Source organism: Mauremys mutica, chromosome 1 (genome assembly GCF_020497125.1).
Source record: "Mauremys mutica isolate MM-2020 ecotype Southern chromosome 1, ASM2049712v1, whole genome shotgun sequence".
NCBI classification, from domain to species: domain Eukaryota; kingdom Metazoa; phylum Chordata; order Testudines; family Geoemydidae; genus Mauremys; species Mauremys mutica.
The window spans coordinates 357,602,333-357,619,614 of NC_059072.1; the positions used below are offsets into that span (position 1 = coordinate 357,602,333).

At 49.9% G+C, this 17,282-nt stretch overlaps 2 protein-coding genes across 2 annotated transcripts in view; both read right to left on the reverse strand.

The window, feature by feature from the left end:
* LOC123373995 overlaps positions 1-11,791 on the reverse strand; it is a 115,845-nt gene extending 104,054 nt beyond the window's left edge. Inside the window, exons 1-3 of the mRNA XM_045023371.1 lie at positions 11,696-11,791; positions 10,245-10,313; positions 5,390-5,438 (exon numbers count right to left, since the gene is read on the reverse strand). Coding sequence (XP_044879306.1) covers positions 5,390-5,438; positions 10,245-10,259 — 64 coding nt within the window. The 5' untranslated portion in view covers positions 10,260-10,313; positions 11,696-11,791. The remainder of the gene's footprint in view (positions 1-5,389; positions 5,439-10,244; positions 10,314-11,695) is intronic.
* Positions 9-4,245, reverse strand: LOC123374001. Its single transcript, XM_045023384.1, has 2 exons — positions 4,149-4,245; positions 9-2,525 (listed from the first exon to the last, which is right to left on the reverse strand). The coding sequence occupies exons 1-2, from the start codon at positions 4,178-4,180 to the stop codon at positions 398-400; spliced, it is 2,160 nt and encodes a 719-aa protein (XP_044879319.1). The 5' UTR covers positions 4,181-4,245; the 3' UTR covers positions 9-397.
* Positions 11,792-17,282: the final 5,491 nt, after the last annotated feature.

Consider the following 17,282-nt stretch of genomic DNA (forward strand, 5'->3'; position numbering starts at 1 on the left):
CAGGGCTGGTTTGGGTTTGATTGACGGTAGGGCCCTAATAGTACTACTGGACACTCTTAGAGGCCCTTGCCTTCCAAAAGGGTGGCTTTGTAAATTTAGTATCAGCTCTTCTTGAAGGAAGGATTGATTCTTGAACCGCATGAGGTAAAGTAACAAATCCAGTGAGCTAGCCACACCCTCAATCTCATCCAAGACCCCAGGCCCCCCTTCATCTTGGAATCTGGGTTTAAATGTGATACCCCAAGGAGAGTCTCTTATACATCAGTCTCTGTGTCCCAGGACAACAAGCCATTCTTCTCAGCCACTTTAGCCCATGCTTACCTGACCCACTGGATGATAGGGAGATGTTGGAATTTGTGGGCCCCTTCTGTTAGTAGGCATGCTGGCAGGGTGGGATTCAGTAGTATGGAAACCGGCCACCCTTGGAGGCCCTTGCCTTCCAAAAGGGTGGCTTTGTAAATTTAGTGTCGGGTGTTCTGGAACGAAAGTCCTTCGACATTCGGGACTTCACTTTGTTTTGAAACTTGCTGAAGATTTGCTTCAGGTGCATTAACATCTGTTTGAGAACTTTTCTCCTTGAAGGGGATGGTGTCCTAGCTCTGGAGGCCTTTGGTGACGTTGGGGGAGAACCGTCAGGACTCCCAGTTACTTTCTCCCCAGCTTGCAAAAGCCCTGTTGTACTCGTAGCAATGGACACCATCTTTGGTTGCCTGGAGGGAGCTGTTTTCCTCATTCCATCCTGCGTCTTGCTCTTGTCTGCTGGAAGGAGCCACACCGCTGGCATCTTGTGGTTGGATGATGCTGAGGAGTCTCCTGGAGTCCATTGCTGTGGAATTCCATGGGATCTTCTGGGCAAGTCAGCACCTGCAGAGCCAGCTGGTCTCTTCCATCGAAGCTTACTGCACTTCTTGCAGATTTTGATTGGCGGCTGGTCCCTGGAGAGCTTTGAATTCACAGTGCCATCGAACCCATGTGAATCCATGATGTCTGGAATCCCATGCAGCTCAGCAGATGTCTCCTTCTGAGTTTTCTTACCCTTCATCTTTCCTGGATGTGCCTTGCGGCACTGCTGGCAAACTGAGACCTGGCCCGCCAAGGGGCGGGAGCTGCTCAACATTTCCGTCAGGTGCTTGATCTGCAGGTCGTGTGCAGCCTGCCCAGCAATGAGAGAGTCAAGGGTGGATCTTGTTAGCTGCTCAGAGCCTGGTGCCTCTGGGGCAACCTGGTGCCATTGGGTCCTGGGAAGATCTGCCCTGCCCTCACCTGCCTGTGCCCCTGGCCCCAGGCAGGAGCCTTCTCCCAAGGTAACCTTCCTCTCCATGTGCAGCTCCAGCTTCTCTTCAGTCCCTTTGCTGTCACACACACTGGTAAGGGGCTTTCTGAACTCGCTCCTATAAATCTGGAGTGTCGCTTCGAGTGTCTTCTCTGCTATTGTGGTTCCTGGAGGTGGCAATGGCAGATCCATCCCTGCTGGCAGAGTGCAGCAATCTGGGTTAGTCTGGTTTCCTGCCGCGCTATCATTCCTGCCCGTCTCCATGGTGGTATCTTCCACTGGCGTTGGAGGACGTGTGGAAGAAGAGGAGCTTGTGCTTTGCCTCCCTGTGTGCAGGAAATCGGTCTCCATCTCACTGAACTCCACACTGGCTCCCCTGGCTTGGACGGCGTGAGGCAGCTTTGCCGGGGGCTCTGGATCCAGGGTGAGCAGCCCCCTCTGCATGATGAGATGCTCACGCCTTATGTGGAGTTTGATGGGGTGGGCAGGCTGTTGTCCCATTGTTGGGAATGCCGCTGTCCTGTGCTTGCCTGGCTCCCTAGGGGGGCAGAGTGGCCCAGGCAGGGCAGTCTCTCTCCGGAGGGGAGCATCTCTGTGCGACTCTCGCACGACCTTAGGAAAAGCCTTCGTTTGGATCTCAGAGCATTTCTGAGCCACGTGATCCTGCAGCTTGACCCCCGCCGTGGGCACAAGCCTGGCCAGGATGGCATCAGGGGATGCCATGATCCTGTGGGCCTTTTGGGGCAGGGGTCCCCAGGGGCAGACACATGGCTCCTGGATCTCCTGTGCATGCTGAGGCCTGGTGTCGGATCTCAGGGGCTTTGGGACCTTTGCCGGAAATCCACATTTGGGCCGATCTGTGTTGAATTCCCATTGCTGCTTGGTGTCCTGCTCACCCAGCAATGGCTCCCCCGGGATGGGGGTTTGTGGAGCCCCCAGCTGGCTCTGCAGATGCTTCTGTCGGATGTTGAAGTCTGAGCCATGGGCTGACATCTGGTCCAGACCTATGTTCTGCTCTCGCCGGTCTCGTCTGCTGTGGGCAGGAGGCCTGGGGAGAGGCTGGGCTTGGATGGGATGAGTGGATCCTTCCCAGCTTGTGACAGTCATGGTCTCCCTTGTGTGGCAGAGGGGCTCTGACCAAGTCACGGAGGCTTCTCTCAGGGAAAAGGAGCTGGGACTCCAGAGGGGAGAGGTGGTGGATTCCATGGAGGAATAGCAGAACTGGCTCATCCCAGATGTCGACACACTCGGCCTGTGGGAGAGAGCAGACAGGGACAGATGGGACACGGCCCTGCTGAGCAAAGGCAGGGCTTGGGCACAGCCTTCCAACAGTAGTGCAATGGGGCAGGGCCTAGGCATGCATTGCACACCACACCCTGACACAAGGACATCAGCTGGGTAAGGAAGGACTGAGAGGGGGAGCTGGCACTCATTTTATCTAGAACGATAACCCCTTCGTCACACACACATGTGCAGCACCTAGCACAATGGGGCCTTGAGCATGATCAGGGATCTACTGCTATTTTAATAGAAAGATTAGCTAACAACAATTGCTGTGGGGGAGGAAGATGTGAGCATGTGTGTGTAACCCTTGCCAGAGGATGTTGTGAAGGCCAAGACTATAAACTCTAAAAGGGACTAGATAAATTCATCAATGGCTATTAGCTAAGGTGGGCAGGGATGGTGGCCCATAGTCTATGTTTGTCTGAAGCTGGGAATGGGCGACAGGGGATGGATCATTTGATGATTCCCTTTTCTGGTCATTCCCTCTGCTGCACTGGCATTGGCTAGTTTTGGAAGACAGGATACTGGGCTAGGCGAACCTTTGGTCTGACCCAGTCTGGCTGTTCTTATGTTCTTACATTCTAACCCACTGGAAAACTATCCTGTTCTAATGGCTGATACACTAGAGGCTAACAACCTACCATTGCTCCTAGTTAATGGAGTTTCTCCGGTGGTGGAGGTCTGTGCTATAGTCCTGAAAGTCCTGGGTTTGAACCCAGCTGATGACTCGTGTTTGGGATGTATCACATGGTGTCCCACTCACTGCTTGTCTGGTGCCTACTCTGGGGATTAGCTCTCGAGGTCAATGCCCCTTCCAATTGTCACATGTGGTCACTGTCACTCCCACAGTGACCCAGACAGTTTTCCTGTTCACTGCCCCGCCGGTCCATGCCATGCCCTCCGTGGCTGGTAGGGAAACCTGGGCCCACACTTCACACTGGGCTCCAGGCCAGGGACCCTCAACCCAGCAGTTCTGGGCTTTCCTCTCCCAGCCTGGACTGCTTCCTACTACTCCTGGTTCCCCTCCTTGCTCTGGGTGCACCAGCTCCAAACACTCCCCCCTCTTCCCAGGGAGGGGCTGCCCTTTCCCAGCCGCAGCCCCTGTCTGGTGCCAGCTTCCTGGCTTTATAGGCCCCGTCTGTTCCTGCCAGCTGAGCCTGCTTGGATCAATTCCCTGCTCCCCGGCTCTTCCTGCAGGTGCACCCTGTGGAGTTCATGGGCCTGCCTGGCCACCGGAGCCCCTTCCAGTGCTGTGGGGGGTGGACACCCCCTCGCAGGGTGTCATTGGATTGCTTTGTCTTTCAAACACAGCACGGGCAGGTTCTAGACAGTCGCCTGCTGGCAGATATTGCCCTACAGAAGGATTTGATCCTACTCACAACCCCAACTTGTAGTCTCTGCATTTCATTTCTGATCATCCCTCACCTCACTTTCACTGGTATCTCACCTTGGAAGCTAAAGCCTCTTAGTGGCTTTTTCCCTGTTATTTTAGGATCCTGGAGTGTCTGGTTTTCCCTGCTCCCTCCTCTCGACATTCACTCTCCCCTCCCACCCAGCCCCCAGTCTGGTGCCCCCTGGTCAGTTGCCTTACGGTATCAGAACTTCATCCAGGTGTCCAGCCATGTCCTGTACCCTCCTCTCAACAAGCCTGAGGCGCTGAGCCAAGCGGAGCTTCTCCAGGGGCACAGGGCAGCTGTGGAACAGAGAGAGCAGATAGCTGAGTGCAGGCCCTGCCCTCGGGCCCTCTTTTACCCAGAGGGGCGGCACCGAAAGGCTCCCTGTCCCGTTCTCCACTGAGGCAGCCTCCTCCCCTGCAATACCCAGACCTTGGATGTCCTGGTTTGGGGTTAGCTGGATTGTGAGGTGAGCCCTGTCTAGTGCTGAGGAGGTGAGAGTGTATCCTACTGGCAGCGTGTGTGCCATGTCCCGCCCACAGAAGCTAATCAACGTATAGGATAACAGCCTACTATAGCTGCCAATTAATGCAGCTACTTCTTCAGCTCTAAGGGGTGCTTTATGCTGCAGAGCTAAAGGTCCAGGGTTCAAATCCTGCTGGGAACCCATGCTGGGGGACTGGAGGAGGGGCCGTTACACAAGTGCTGCTGGATCCCTTTCACCCTACTCACCGTACCAGAAAGGCCAGCCTTCCTCCTGACCTCTCCACCTCACCTCCCCGGGGTGCACGGGGCTGCTGCCAGAAAACATTTTCTCCCCCTCTTGGGAGGGGAGGATGGTCCAGTCCAGTCGACACAATCTACCCCCCACACACACTGCCCCAGGTTAAATGAATCGTATGATGCTCGAGGAAGGGAATGACCCACTGTACGAGGCGTGGGGGTGGAGTAGAGATGGCAACTTCTGCTGGGTGGGAATGAATTGCAGGAGTCTAAAGGAGAAGAGTTGCTTGCGTGGTACATAGGTCGGGGCAGGGGAGGGATTACTCGGGCTACTGCCACTGGGTGGGGATGAATTGCATGGTGCTAAAGGAGAGGACTGACCCACTGCAGATTCATGGAGGGGGGCATTGCTTACCATGTCTCTGGGGATGCACCAGCCTCCTCCAACTCTTCCTCACAGCACCCAAAAGCTGCCAGAAGTGAGACATATAGGAGACATTGAGCTGCTTGGGCACCCTCTGCTTCCTAGCAGCCTATTGCCCCAGATTTCAGAGGCAGCCTGTGAACGGAGCCCCAGCCAGTGCCTGTGCACGGCTCTGGGCACGACTGCGCCTTCGCAGGAAGAGGGGAGGCAGGTGGGGGAATAGACCTTATTTCTCTGCTTTGCATGGGGCCAGGGTCTGCCACTGCAGCTGTGGGGTCAGGGGCTGCTTACCTTTCGCTTTCTGCTTTTTCTTTTTGTGTCTCCTCTTCCTCGGAGAAGCCTGCCACACACAGATAAAGCAGCAGGGTTAGAAGAGAAGAACTCCTCAATAAACCCGGGAGAGCAATGAGCCAGAGGTGATTGCCATGTGGGGCCAGGGGGAGTTTTTCCTTGTGGCAGAGTATTGCACTATGAGGCCTCATGGGTAGGCATTGTGCTTTCCTGTGATGCAGACAATGTAGGGCACACAGCACAACCCATAACAGGGGTCACTGGAACAATCCAGGGGTTGGAGAAACAGGGATTGCTGGTACCAGGAACCTGCAGAGTTTATAAGCATTGAAGGAGACAGCCTGCAAAGTTCTCTCTCCTGCAGAGATGACAAAACTCTGCAGGTTTTAGGATTGCAGGGTATGCAACTCACCCCAGATACCATGCACGGAATTCAGACCTTGGGGGAGAAATCCGACCTCTGGACAACAGTGTTTCCTAGATACATATTTAGGGAGTGCATGCTATCGGGGTTTTATCTGCATGCATTTGGGATGGCCATGCTACTCCTGAGTGGTGAAGCCATGAATGGGTTATCCAAATCCACCCAAACAAGTGCTGATATAACCCCAATATCATCCTTAAACGGCAGCTCTTTTACACCAAAAAACCACAACAAGAGTTTGGCATGAGTTCAGCCCACTTGCCTGGGAGCTGCAAAGTTTCTTGAAGGTAAACCGCACTGCTTGCAGCTTAACTAGCCAGGTATTCCTTTCACAGGCTAGATCTTTCTCGCCTGGGCTCAGCCCCTGCCCTCCTCACCCACAGTTTAGTTCCTTTATTTCTCCAGGTGTTTTCAGCAGGCTTCCTTTTGGGGCAGGGAGATGGTGGAGAAGAACCTAGATTAACTCCCTTCCAAGCCTTAAATAGGATTTGGCTATGACAGGAATCCTTTGTCTCCCAGTTTGACCCCCCCACGCCCTCCTAGTGGAAAAATACCACCAGTCCAAAATGATGCCCATCTGAGGGAACTGAGATTGTTTAGTCTGCAGAAGAGAAGAATGGGGGAGGTGGGGATTTGATAGCTGCTTTCAACTATCTGAAAGGGGGTTCCAAAGAGGATGGATCTAGACTGTTCTCAGTGGTAGCAGATGACAGAACAAGGAGCAATGGTCTCAAATTACAGTGGGGGAGGTCTAGGTTGGATATTAGGAAAAAACTTTTTCACTAGGAGGGTGGGGAAGCACTGGAATGGGTTACCTAGGGAGGTGGTGGAATCTCCTTCCTTAGAGGTTTTTAAGGTCAGGCTTGACAAAGCCCTGGCTGGGATGATTTAGTTGGGAATTGGTCCTGCTTTGAGTAGGGGGTTGGACTAGATACCTCCTGAGGTCCCTTCCAACCCTGATATTCTATGGATTCTATGATTCTATGAGGTGACATGATCACATGACCCTGCAGTGTCAAAGCAGCATCTCAGGAAACTTCTCAGGAAGGAGGAAGATTAGTATTTTCAAAGTCCTATTGTCCTTCCTAATGGCCCATCCAGGCTGATTGCCCACTGTTTGGGGGCATTCTCCTGGTGCAAGGACTTTTGTAATTGATACAGAGCCCATATTCCTAACTTCAGATATAGAAATGATACATCCATACAAATAGGATAATCCCATTCAGTAAATCAGAACCTTTCCAATGATATCTCACATGACCCATCTTGCATAAAACATACCTTAGTTATGCCATATTCATAGAACAATATTTCTATGAAGAATATGGGGTGTAATGTCACAGGGGTGAAGAAACATGTGGACAAGGGCGATCCAGTGGATATAGTGTACCTGAACTTTCAGAAAGCCTTTAACAAGGTCCCTCATCAAAGGTTCTTAAGCAAAGTAAGTTGTCATGGGATAAGAGGGAAGGTCTTCACATGGACCAGTAACTGGTTTAAAGATAGGAAACCAAAGGTAGGAATCAATGGTGAGTTTATGAAGAGAGATAAATAGCAAGGTCCCCCAAGGATCTGTACTGGGACCAGAGTTGTTCAACATCTTCATAAATGATCTAGAAAAGGGGGGAAACAGTGAGGTGGCCAGATTTGCAGATGATACAAAACTAAAGATCGTGAAATCCAAAGCTGAATAGGCCCTCCTTGTTCCCAGATGTATAACTCTGTGTTGGGCTGTGTGAAAATGCATTTTGTTTGAATGGGCCCCATTTGCCAAACCAACTCTCTGGAACTCTCTGTATGACTGCCCTGTCCTCATCGTTATTTACCATTCTGCCAATCTTCGTGTCATCAGTACATTTTTATCAGCAGCAATTTTGTATTTACTTCCAAGTCATTGAAAAAATATTGAATAGCATCAGACCTAGTACTGATCCCTGCAGAGCCCCATTAGAAACACCCACATTCGATGAGCCCTTTGACAATTACTTTTTGAGATCTGTCAGTTAGCCATTAGCCTGTTCTCAATCCATTTAACCTGTGCTCCATTGATATTGTAGAGTGCTAATTTTTAATCCAAATGTCCTGCGTCACTTGTATGCATAAACAGGGGAATCTCAAGTTGGAGGAGAGAGGTTGTTTTACCTCTGTATTTGGCACTGGTGCAACCACTGCTGGAATCCTGTGACCAGTTCTGGTGTCTAACATTCAGGAAGGATGTTGATAAATTGCAGAGGGTTCAGAGAAGAGCCATAAGAATGATTAAAGGATTAGAACACATGCCTTGTAGTGATAGATTTTAGGAGCTCAGTCAACGTCGCTTAAAGAGGTTAAGGGTGGTTTGAGGAAAAGTCTATAAATATCTACCTGGGGAAGAAATCACTACAAATGGGCTCTTCAACCTAGCAGAGAAAGGTCTAACATGGTCCAATGGCTGGAAGTTGAAACTAGACAAATTCAGACTGGAAAGAAGGCGTCCATTTTTAACAGTGTTAACCAGTGGAACAATTGACCAAGGTCATGGTGGATTGATTCTCCATCACTGGCGATTTTTAAAATCAAGATTGGACATTTTAATAAAAGGTATGCACTAGGCATGATTGTGGGGAAGTTCTTTGGCCTGTGCTAGACAGGAAGGCCAAACTAGAAAGATCACAATGGGCCCATCTTGCCTTGGAATCTATGAAAAACAACACCTTACACAAGTCTAAGTTTGTCACATCTATGTTTGACATGGCCCATCTTCCATAAAACATTGTTAACCTGCTTTAAATATATTCCCGTCCTTTAATTCTTTATTGATTGAATCCCATATCAGTTTGTCCATTATTTCAGGCTAACTGGCCTATAAGAAGCTAGGCCAACCTCCCGTAGCTTTTTGAATATTGACAAAACATTAGCACACTTCCAGCCTTCTGGAATTCCCTCAGGAATCCTATATTGGTTAAAAAATTAATGTCAGTGGGCCAATAACCTCCTGAGCCAGCTCTTTGAGGACTCTTGGGTGTAGATGATCCGAGCCTGCTGATTGAAAAATACTTTTGTTTGGTTCCTGCATTCAGCTGGCATCAATCCAGCCTTTCCATCTCTCTAGGAGTCTCACTTACCTCAGATCTGGCGAGCCTGATCACAGCATAAAAGACAACAAAGAGCAGATAGAGGAGGAGTGAACTCATTTCCTCGGGCTCAGGCACTAAGACACTCTCAACACAGACACTCTCAAAGCAGCAACAAGTACCCAGGCTACACCTGAGGGCAGGTTGCTGCTCTGGCATCAGGCAGGCGCTGATGTCATCTCTAGGTCACAATGGGGCTGCCCTCCTGCAATCTCCCTCTAGTCTGTGAGGTGTCAATGCTGTCCTCTAGGTCAGGAGATGGGATGGGGCAATCGCCCAAGTGGGCTGGGCTCAGAATAGGGCAGGAGAGAGGGCATCAGGTTTCCCAGGAAAACCCTGGGTCTTTTCCGAGCTCTATGACTCTCAAGCCCTTAGGCAAGGGACATTTTTTCCCTACTTGTGGGAACTCCTAAAACCCCTGTGACTGAGGCAGAATCTCCCAGCCTGAAGTGAGAAGCAGCCCTGAAGTGATTCTCTAATGCTACCACTGCAGAAAAACGTTCCTGGTATCGCCAGCCCAAGCATTCCAGCACCATGAGCTGGGCCCCACCAAAATCATGGGATTGGCTTCAAAATAATGAGATCTTCACAAAACATTCATCTGGGGAACTCTTCATTTGCCTTCTGGTGTCTGAGCCGCTAGGGTGCACTCAATTCATGTTCTCCAGCTTCTCTTTGCCACCACGAGGGCTTAAAATTGGCTAACAAATAAACTAAAAGAAAGAGCAGAGATTCTCAGATAAATCACTTGACTCCAGCAGTGGGCGCTTTAAGAAAAGCACCCTGTATCATAAGATAATAAAGAGCCCTACCTCTTATCTAACATGTTCAATCAGTAGATCTCAAAGCCCTTTACAAAGGAGGTCTGTAGCATTAGCCCCCTTTTCGAGGTGGGAAATTTAGGCACAGAGAAGAGCAGTGACTTTACCAGAAACTGGAAATGGATGACAGAGGATGGATCACTTGATGATTCCCTGTTCTGGTCATTCCCTCTGAAACACCTGGCATTGGCCACTGTCGGAAGACCGGATACTGGGCTAGATGAACCATTGGTCTGACCCAGTGTGGCCATTCTTATGTTACAGCTGTTCAGCCTCCTTGATACCTGTGATGTCATAATCCTGCTCTGTTCTCCAGTCTTCCATGGAGTCTGGATGGAAAGACAGGGTAGATGTCACCTAGTGAGCTGGGCCTGTGAGAGCAACCGGTGTTCAGGCAGAGAGGGGCTCCTGGGAGAGCAGAGTCAGGGCTCCGTTAAAGAGCCGGAGTCAAGGGCCTGGCCTCAGCGTAACCCACCAAACTTTGATTACACCCGTACCCGTAATAATTCCATTGTACTGCAGGGACAGTGAGCAGGTTCAGTCTGTTCTGGCAGTGGAACGCCCACCTGTGGAGAACAACACAAATCTTCAAATTGGGACAGTTGGGGATGCCAGTACCCTGAGTTGCTCCAATGTGGAGGAAAGACACCACAGTGTAGTAAAGCTGCTCAGACTAAACAAAAAAAAATCCTTCTGTTGATAAGACGGCAATCTGTGGGTTAACTAAGACGCCTCATAAATTGAAACATGCTCTTATCATTACAGCAATACAGCACATACCAGTCAAAGAAAAATAACAGTATCTAACATACAGATTTCTTCAGTACTGAAAGGTACACGGGCCACTAATCCTATGCACTGAAAGCATGCGCTGCTTATTTGGCATTTATGTCCTCACACCCGCCTGAGCTGACCAAGCAGCAAGCACTCTGTTCTTTGAATAGGCTGGGATCCTTCTCCTGGCAGTTATCCGCTTGCTGCAGGTAGCCAAAGCAGGCCTGCGAACATCAGCCCTCGGGGCAGAGATCTTCAGCGCCCTTCCGATATGGCTGTCTCTCTCTGGGGCTGGCTGAACTGGTGGAACAGGTTGGCACCCTCTTTTTTTTAAATTTGGGAGTGGAATTGGCCCTCCACCCTTGGAGATGCCCTACTGAGCATATGTGACCCAAAGCGCCCTCTAGTCACACCCTACATGTGATGGTAATAATCTTTGTACGAAATATGCCTTGTGAGGTACCATTTGAAAACTAACAACTCTCTGGTCAATCAGATCATGATGCAACATTACATAGAGAGTTATGAGTTCCCCCTGTACGACATGTTCCCCCTGTACGACATTACTTGTGAAAACCCGACAGCCCCTCCTAGGCAAACACTGTTAAAGAGGTCTGTCCTAAACAAAGGAATGGGGGTTTATATAAGCAGCAAACAGGGTCATTAAGACAGCAGGGGAAGGAGATGGTAGTGAACAGAGCAATTTACATTTCAGCAAATGCAAGTGGGGGAAGGGGGAGGGAGAAGAGCAGGAATAATGTTGATAGACCTTGGTTGTTGGCAGGCAGGATCCAACCTGGGACTTCTGGAGCTTAGTGCATGAGCCTCAACTGCATGAACTAAGAGCCAACCAGCTGTTAGCGAGGGCTGTAGAGCAGACTCATTGAACTGCCTCTAAATGGTCTCGGTGCCACTAGATAGGACAGAGCACCACACCCAGGAGGTGTGTGGGTTACAGAATTCCCCTCGCTGAGGAAGCACGTCCCGAGCTCAGAGACTTCCTGGTTGAAATCCCAGACAAGCCCCCACTTGTAACATTGACAGACCCCGGTTGGTGGCGAGCGGGATTGAACCTAGAACTTACCGCATGAGCTAAAAGGCTGCAGCACAGACTCATTTTATCTCCTTCTCATTAAGTGGTCTTGGTGCCACTTGATAGGACAGGACACCACACCCAGGAGGTGTGTGGGTTACACACGGAGCGTTCACCACCAGACTTCAGGTCGCCTTCCTCACAGCTTGGATAAACTTTGCTTTGAGGGGGATCCTTTAGAACCGCGGCTTTCAACCTTTTCTGTTGTGTATTTGGTTGTCATGGTTTTTGTTCCTATGGCAACTGAGTTAGATTATTAGGGGATAGCCCGGCCAGCTTTGGCCGGTTGAGTGAGCTCTGTGTCTGTAAATAAAATGGTAGTTTTGTTAGCTGTCTGCTGTCTGGCCTCAAGTGATTTCTTCCTAAACCGGCTGCCCCCAAGGATATAACATTTTCAGTCTACTGTGCCCCTTTCAGGAGTCTGATTTATCTTGTGTAGCCCCAAGTTTCACCTCACTTAGAAACGACTTGTTTACAAAATCAGATCTAAAATACAGACGTGTCACAGCACACTCTTACTGACAAATTGATGACTTTCTCCTTTTGTCTGTATGAAATTTTAACCTGTACTTATTTCATTAGTGCTTGTTATGTAGCCTTCTGTAAAACTAGGCAAATAGCGACAGGAGTTGATGTGCTCCCTAGAAGACCTCTGTGTACCCCGTGCCCCTGGTTGACAACCACTGCTTTAGAAGAATCAGCTTCCAAGAGTCAATGGACTAGAAAAGAAAGAGGCAGACAACCCCACATTCTTTCACCTGAGAAAACAAAAGCACCAGCACCTTTGGGCCCCTGGAAGAGAGCCTGAGCAAGGGGAGAGCCAGTCACCCTTTTGCTGGGAGACTGTGGCTGAGAGAAACCATCTTGAACAGAGCCTGTGTGAAATAAGGCATACATTTATATTGGTGAGAGTAATTCATCACTGGAGCAATTTACCAAAGGTTGTAGTGGATTCTCCATCACTGACAACTTTTAAATCAAGATGGGATGTTTTTCTAAAAGATCTGCTGTAGGAATGATTTTGGGGAAGTTTTCTGGCCTGTGCGATACAGCATTCCGTCCTTGGAATCTGTGAAAGCAAGATCTACGAATCTTGGAATCTCATGATTTGGGAGGCCTGACTTGTGATGTCTGAATGTACTGGGTCATGAATGCTCTCCTTTCCTTATTCAGAATTTATTTTCAGGGAATATAATGTACTATCGAGGAGACAGTGTGTTCCAATGGGCAGAGCCCTGGCTGGGCAGTCAGGAAACCTCAGTGCAGTCGCAGCTCTGCCACTGACTTGTTGCATGAGCCTGGATGAGTCGCCTCTCTGTACCTCAGTTTCCTCATGTGTTTAATAGTCTACTAACCCATACTGCCCTTTGAAATTTCTATCCATAGAGATTCTATGGAACATGTGGATTTGCTACAGATTTTTACTTCATTTGAATCTGCATTTTCTTTCACATATAGTGCCACTCCTCCCCGTGCATGACCTGTTCTGTCCTTCCGATATATTTTGTACCCCGGAATGATTGTGTCTCATTAATTGCTCTCAGTCCACCAGGTTTCTGTGATGCCTATTATATCAATATCCTCCTTTATCACAAGGCACTCTAGTTCAGCCATCTTATTATTTAGACTTCTGGAATTTGTGTACAAGCACTTTAAAAACTTGTCCCTGTTTATTTGTCTGCCCTTTTCTGATGTGCCAGATTCTTTTTTATGTGACTGTTTAACATCTGATCCGGCCCTTACATTATCCTCTTCCGTCCTCTGCTCCTGACTATAACCTGGAGATTCTCTATCATCAGACTCTCCCCTAAGAGAAGTCTGTGTCCGATCCACATGCTCCTCTGCAGCAGTCGGCTTTCCCCCATCTCTTAGTTTAAAATTGCTCTACAACCTTTTTAATGTTTAGTGCAAGCATTCTGGTTCCACTTTGGTTTAGGTGGAGCCCATCTCTCCTGTATAGGCTCCTCCCATCCCAGAACTTTCCCCAGTTCCTAATGAACGTGAACCCCTCCTCTCTCCACCATCGTCTCATCCACGTATTGAGACTCTGAAGCTCTGCCTGCCTACCCGGTTCTGCGCATGGAACTGGGAGCATTTCTGAGAATGCCACCATAGAGGTCCTGGATTTCAGTCTCCTCCCTAGCAGCCTAAATTTGGCTTCCAGGACATCTCTCCTACCCTTCCCTATGTCATTGAGCTTTGCGAACAGGGGCTGCTAACAGGGAGTTTCGCAAGGGAGTTCTCCAGGTGAAGGAGGAGCTAATACAGCATCCGTGGGGTAAGTGACTGTCTGTAGTGTGTGTTTGTTTGTGTTTGGGGGTTACTTGCTGTGTGCTGAGCTTGTGTTTGTCAGTTTGTTTGTTTGTTTGTTTGTTTGTTTGTTTGTTTGTTTGTTTGTTTGTTTGAAGGACCGTGTGCTGTGGCTGGCAGTTGGAGGCCGTGAGCTTCAAAGGAAGGTTTGAAAGCTCGAAGCCTCTGGTAATTGGCTGAGCCTTATGCACAAGCGACCAGGGGCTGCTAACAGGGAGTTTCGCAAGGGAGTTTGGAAAGGGAGTGGGAAGGGAGCGGGAGTCCCTTGTCGGTCCTAACCCTTCCCTGCAGTCCCCTTAAAACCTATAAACCAAACAACATTTCAAAACCTCTTTCTGTAAACCACCCTTCCATTAACTAGGAGACAATGCAGGCAGAAGCCCAGCAGCAGAGTGGGGGCGATCCAGTTTATTGCACTGAGTGTTTCATGTATGATTACCTCCCTGTGGGCGGGTGGCGTATGTGTGCAGTCGGTGCAAGGAGCTCCTGGCCCTCAGAGACCATGTACGGACTTTGGAGGCCAGGGTGGAGGAACTGGAGGAGCTAAGAGAGGCAGAAAGGTATGTTGATGAGGCTTTCCGGGACACTGTAGAATTGGAGTTGTGGCGCGCTCGGGGGATGGCGGCGGTGGAGCAGATATGATCTGAGGCGGGGAGCGGTTCCCGCCCCCACCCCCGGTATACTCCCCGCAGCCGCAGGCTGCAGCTCACCTCTGCTCCACCTCCTCTGAGTACACCACTACTCACTTCTCCCTCCCTCCCAGTGCTTTCGCATGGCAAGCCTGGGAGGGAGGTGGAAGGAGAGAAGCGCGGTGCGCCTGGGGGACGAGGCAGGCCAGGGATTTTGAGAAGGGGCAGAGTTGGGGACGGGGGGTGAGCAAATTTGCCACCCTAGGCTAGGCTTTGTTGGCCCTGCTCTCTCCCATCCTGCAGAGAGACTCCTCTTGGGCCTCTGGCTCACAGCCTTCCTATAAGGGCCAGCTGGGCCCTCATTAAGCCAGCCACAGCTGTGGCTGCTTTCCAATTAGTCCAGCCTTTCCCCTGGCACAGCCCTCTCCCAGGGCTGTTTTAAGCCCTTCAGGGCAGGAGTGGGGTAACCACCCCACTATAGTCACCCGGGTAGGGTTTCACTGGGTAGTGTCCACTGGGTCCCTCAACACCTTTGCAGAGCAGTGGGTGCTGTCTGGGGTTCTCTGCTCCAGTGTCCCCATCCAGTACCCTCATTTTGAACCTATGACCTTCACCTCACTCCCTGGTTTTCTCATTTGTTGTCCCTCATGTTGATTTGGTCCCTGGGTCCAGTGGTCCCTCCCAGTAGGCTGGGGGAGGGGGCTTTAGAAGTGTGGGGTCTTGTGACTGCCAACCCCCAGGTTTCCAATAAGACAGGGAGTCTGTGGTGGTGCAGGGAATTGAACCCATATCTTCTGAGTCCTCATCCAGGGCCTTTGCCACCAGACCATCCAGCCACTGGCCTTTCACAGCCTGGGGATCAGCTACTTTGCAAAGAGAGTCACTTCTGTGCCAAGCTGGCTGAACTGGTTTTGTTCAAATCTATTTTCAACCCAAAATATCCTTTTTTCAATATCCCTATGAAAAGTTGTGAGGAAAATATTATGTTGGGTTGTTTTTTCAGAAGTTTTTCAGATTTTGTTTGACCAAAAAAACCCCAGAAAACCAGAAAACTGATTTTTTTTTTGTTAACTGGTTTTTGCCTCTTTCTCACCCTTTCCCCTCATTTCAGTGGCAAAAGGGTGGTGGTGGGGGGGGAAAGTGAAAAAAGTAAAAAAAAATTGGAACATTTGGAAAGTTTTCATGAACCATTTCAAGTAAATAATTGTTTTTTTTCAGAAATGTTTCTCGACCAGTTCTCCTGAGGAGACCGAGACAGGTTTAGAGAAAGGAACTAATGCAGGGAACGCTGGAGTGTTCCCCAAAGGAAAAGCGATGGGGCGGGGCCTTGGGGGACGAGGTGGGGCAGGGGTGGGGCCTTGGGGAAGAGGTGGAGAAGGGGCGTGGCCTCAAGGGATGAGGTGGGCAGGGCCTCGGGGGGCTGGTTACCAGCAATTAGAAAGGTGGCAACCCTAATACAGAGGCAGTTGCTAAAAGGCTGCTATTTGCAGCATAGTGCCCAGCACTCGCTGAGAAGAGTCACTGTGGGGTGAAGCGTGTCCCCCTGGCTTCTAGCTCTCAGGGCGTGTTGGCCGCAGTGCAGCTGGGCCTAGCAGACCCTCTCAGCGCCGCGGCTTGGTAGCTGTCGAGGTTAAAAGTTAGGGGATAAAATCTCTTCTGAAGGGTGATGGGTCTGAACTTGAATTCTGGAACGGTTCGCATCTGAACATCGTGACTGGGGCTCATCTCTCTGTTGGGCCAGAATCAGAAACCGGCTCCAGACTCCCCACAATTTTGGATCCCTTTGGACCTGGATTCAGATTTGAGCGTAGCGTCCCCAGGGCTGGCTGTACTTCGGTGACAGCCCCCTCCCCTGGTGACACATGTCCTTCTGCATTCCCCAGGGGCATCTTCCGGTTCCTTTGCTGCTCCAAACCCAAGAGGCAACAGGATTACCCCCCGATTCCCACCATCGTAAGTTCCCTGTCTGTCTGTCTGTCTGTCTGCAGACCAAGCCCTGGGGAAAGCTACCTTGGCAGTGAGGCTGCTTTATCCTCAGGCGTGTGCTCCCCTGGAGTCCGTTGCAAACAACTTCTTTTCCAGTCGTGTCCTGGGATATGTAGGGGACAGGGGCTTCCCCAAATTCCATCTGCCTGACTAGATCCTGTCTGGGTGAATTTCACCCACACGGACTGTAAAATGGCTGCATGAAGAGGTGTCAGAGTAGCAGCCGTGTTAGTCTGTATCCGCAAAAAGAACAGGAGCACTTGTGGCACCTTAGAGACTAACAAATTTATTTGAGCATAAGCTTTCGTGGGCTACAGCCCACTTCTTTGGATGCATGGAATGGAACATACAGTGAGGAGATCTATATACACATACAGAGAGCATGAAAAGGTGGGAGTCGTCTTACCAACTCTGAGAGGCCGATTAAGTAAGGGAAAAAAAACTTTTGAAGTGATAATCAGGATAGCCCAGTACAGACAGTTTGATAAGAAGAGTGAGAATACTTACAAGGGGAGATAGATTCAATGTGTGTAATGGCTCAGCCATTCCCAGTCCCTATTCAAACCTAAGGTGATTGTATCTAGTTTGCATATCAATTCCAGCCCAGCAGTTTCTCCTTGGAGTCTGTTTTTGAAGCTTTTCTGTTGCAAATGACATTCAATGACAGACCTGCGGGTGGCAATTTTGTAAGTATTCTCATACTTCTTATCAAACTGTCTGTACTGGGCTATCTTGATTATCAC

What these genes read in the sequence shown, in the direction of transcription:
- LOC123374001 (XM_045023384.1), bottom strand. Translation starts at nt 4,180, where the DNA reads ATGGCTGGACACCTGGATGAAGTTCTGATACC. An exon ending in CTGGATGAAGTTCTGATACC is followed by an intron (nt 2,526 to 4,148) that starts GTAAGGCAACTG and finishes TCTCTCCCACAG; the next exon opens with GCCGAGTGTGTCGACATCTG.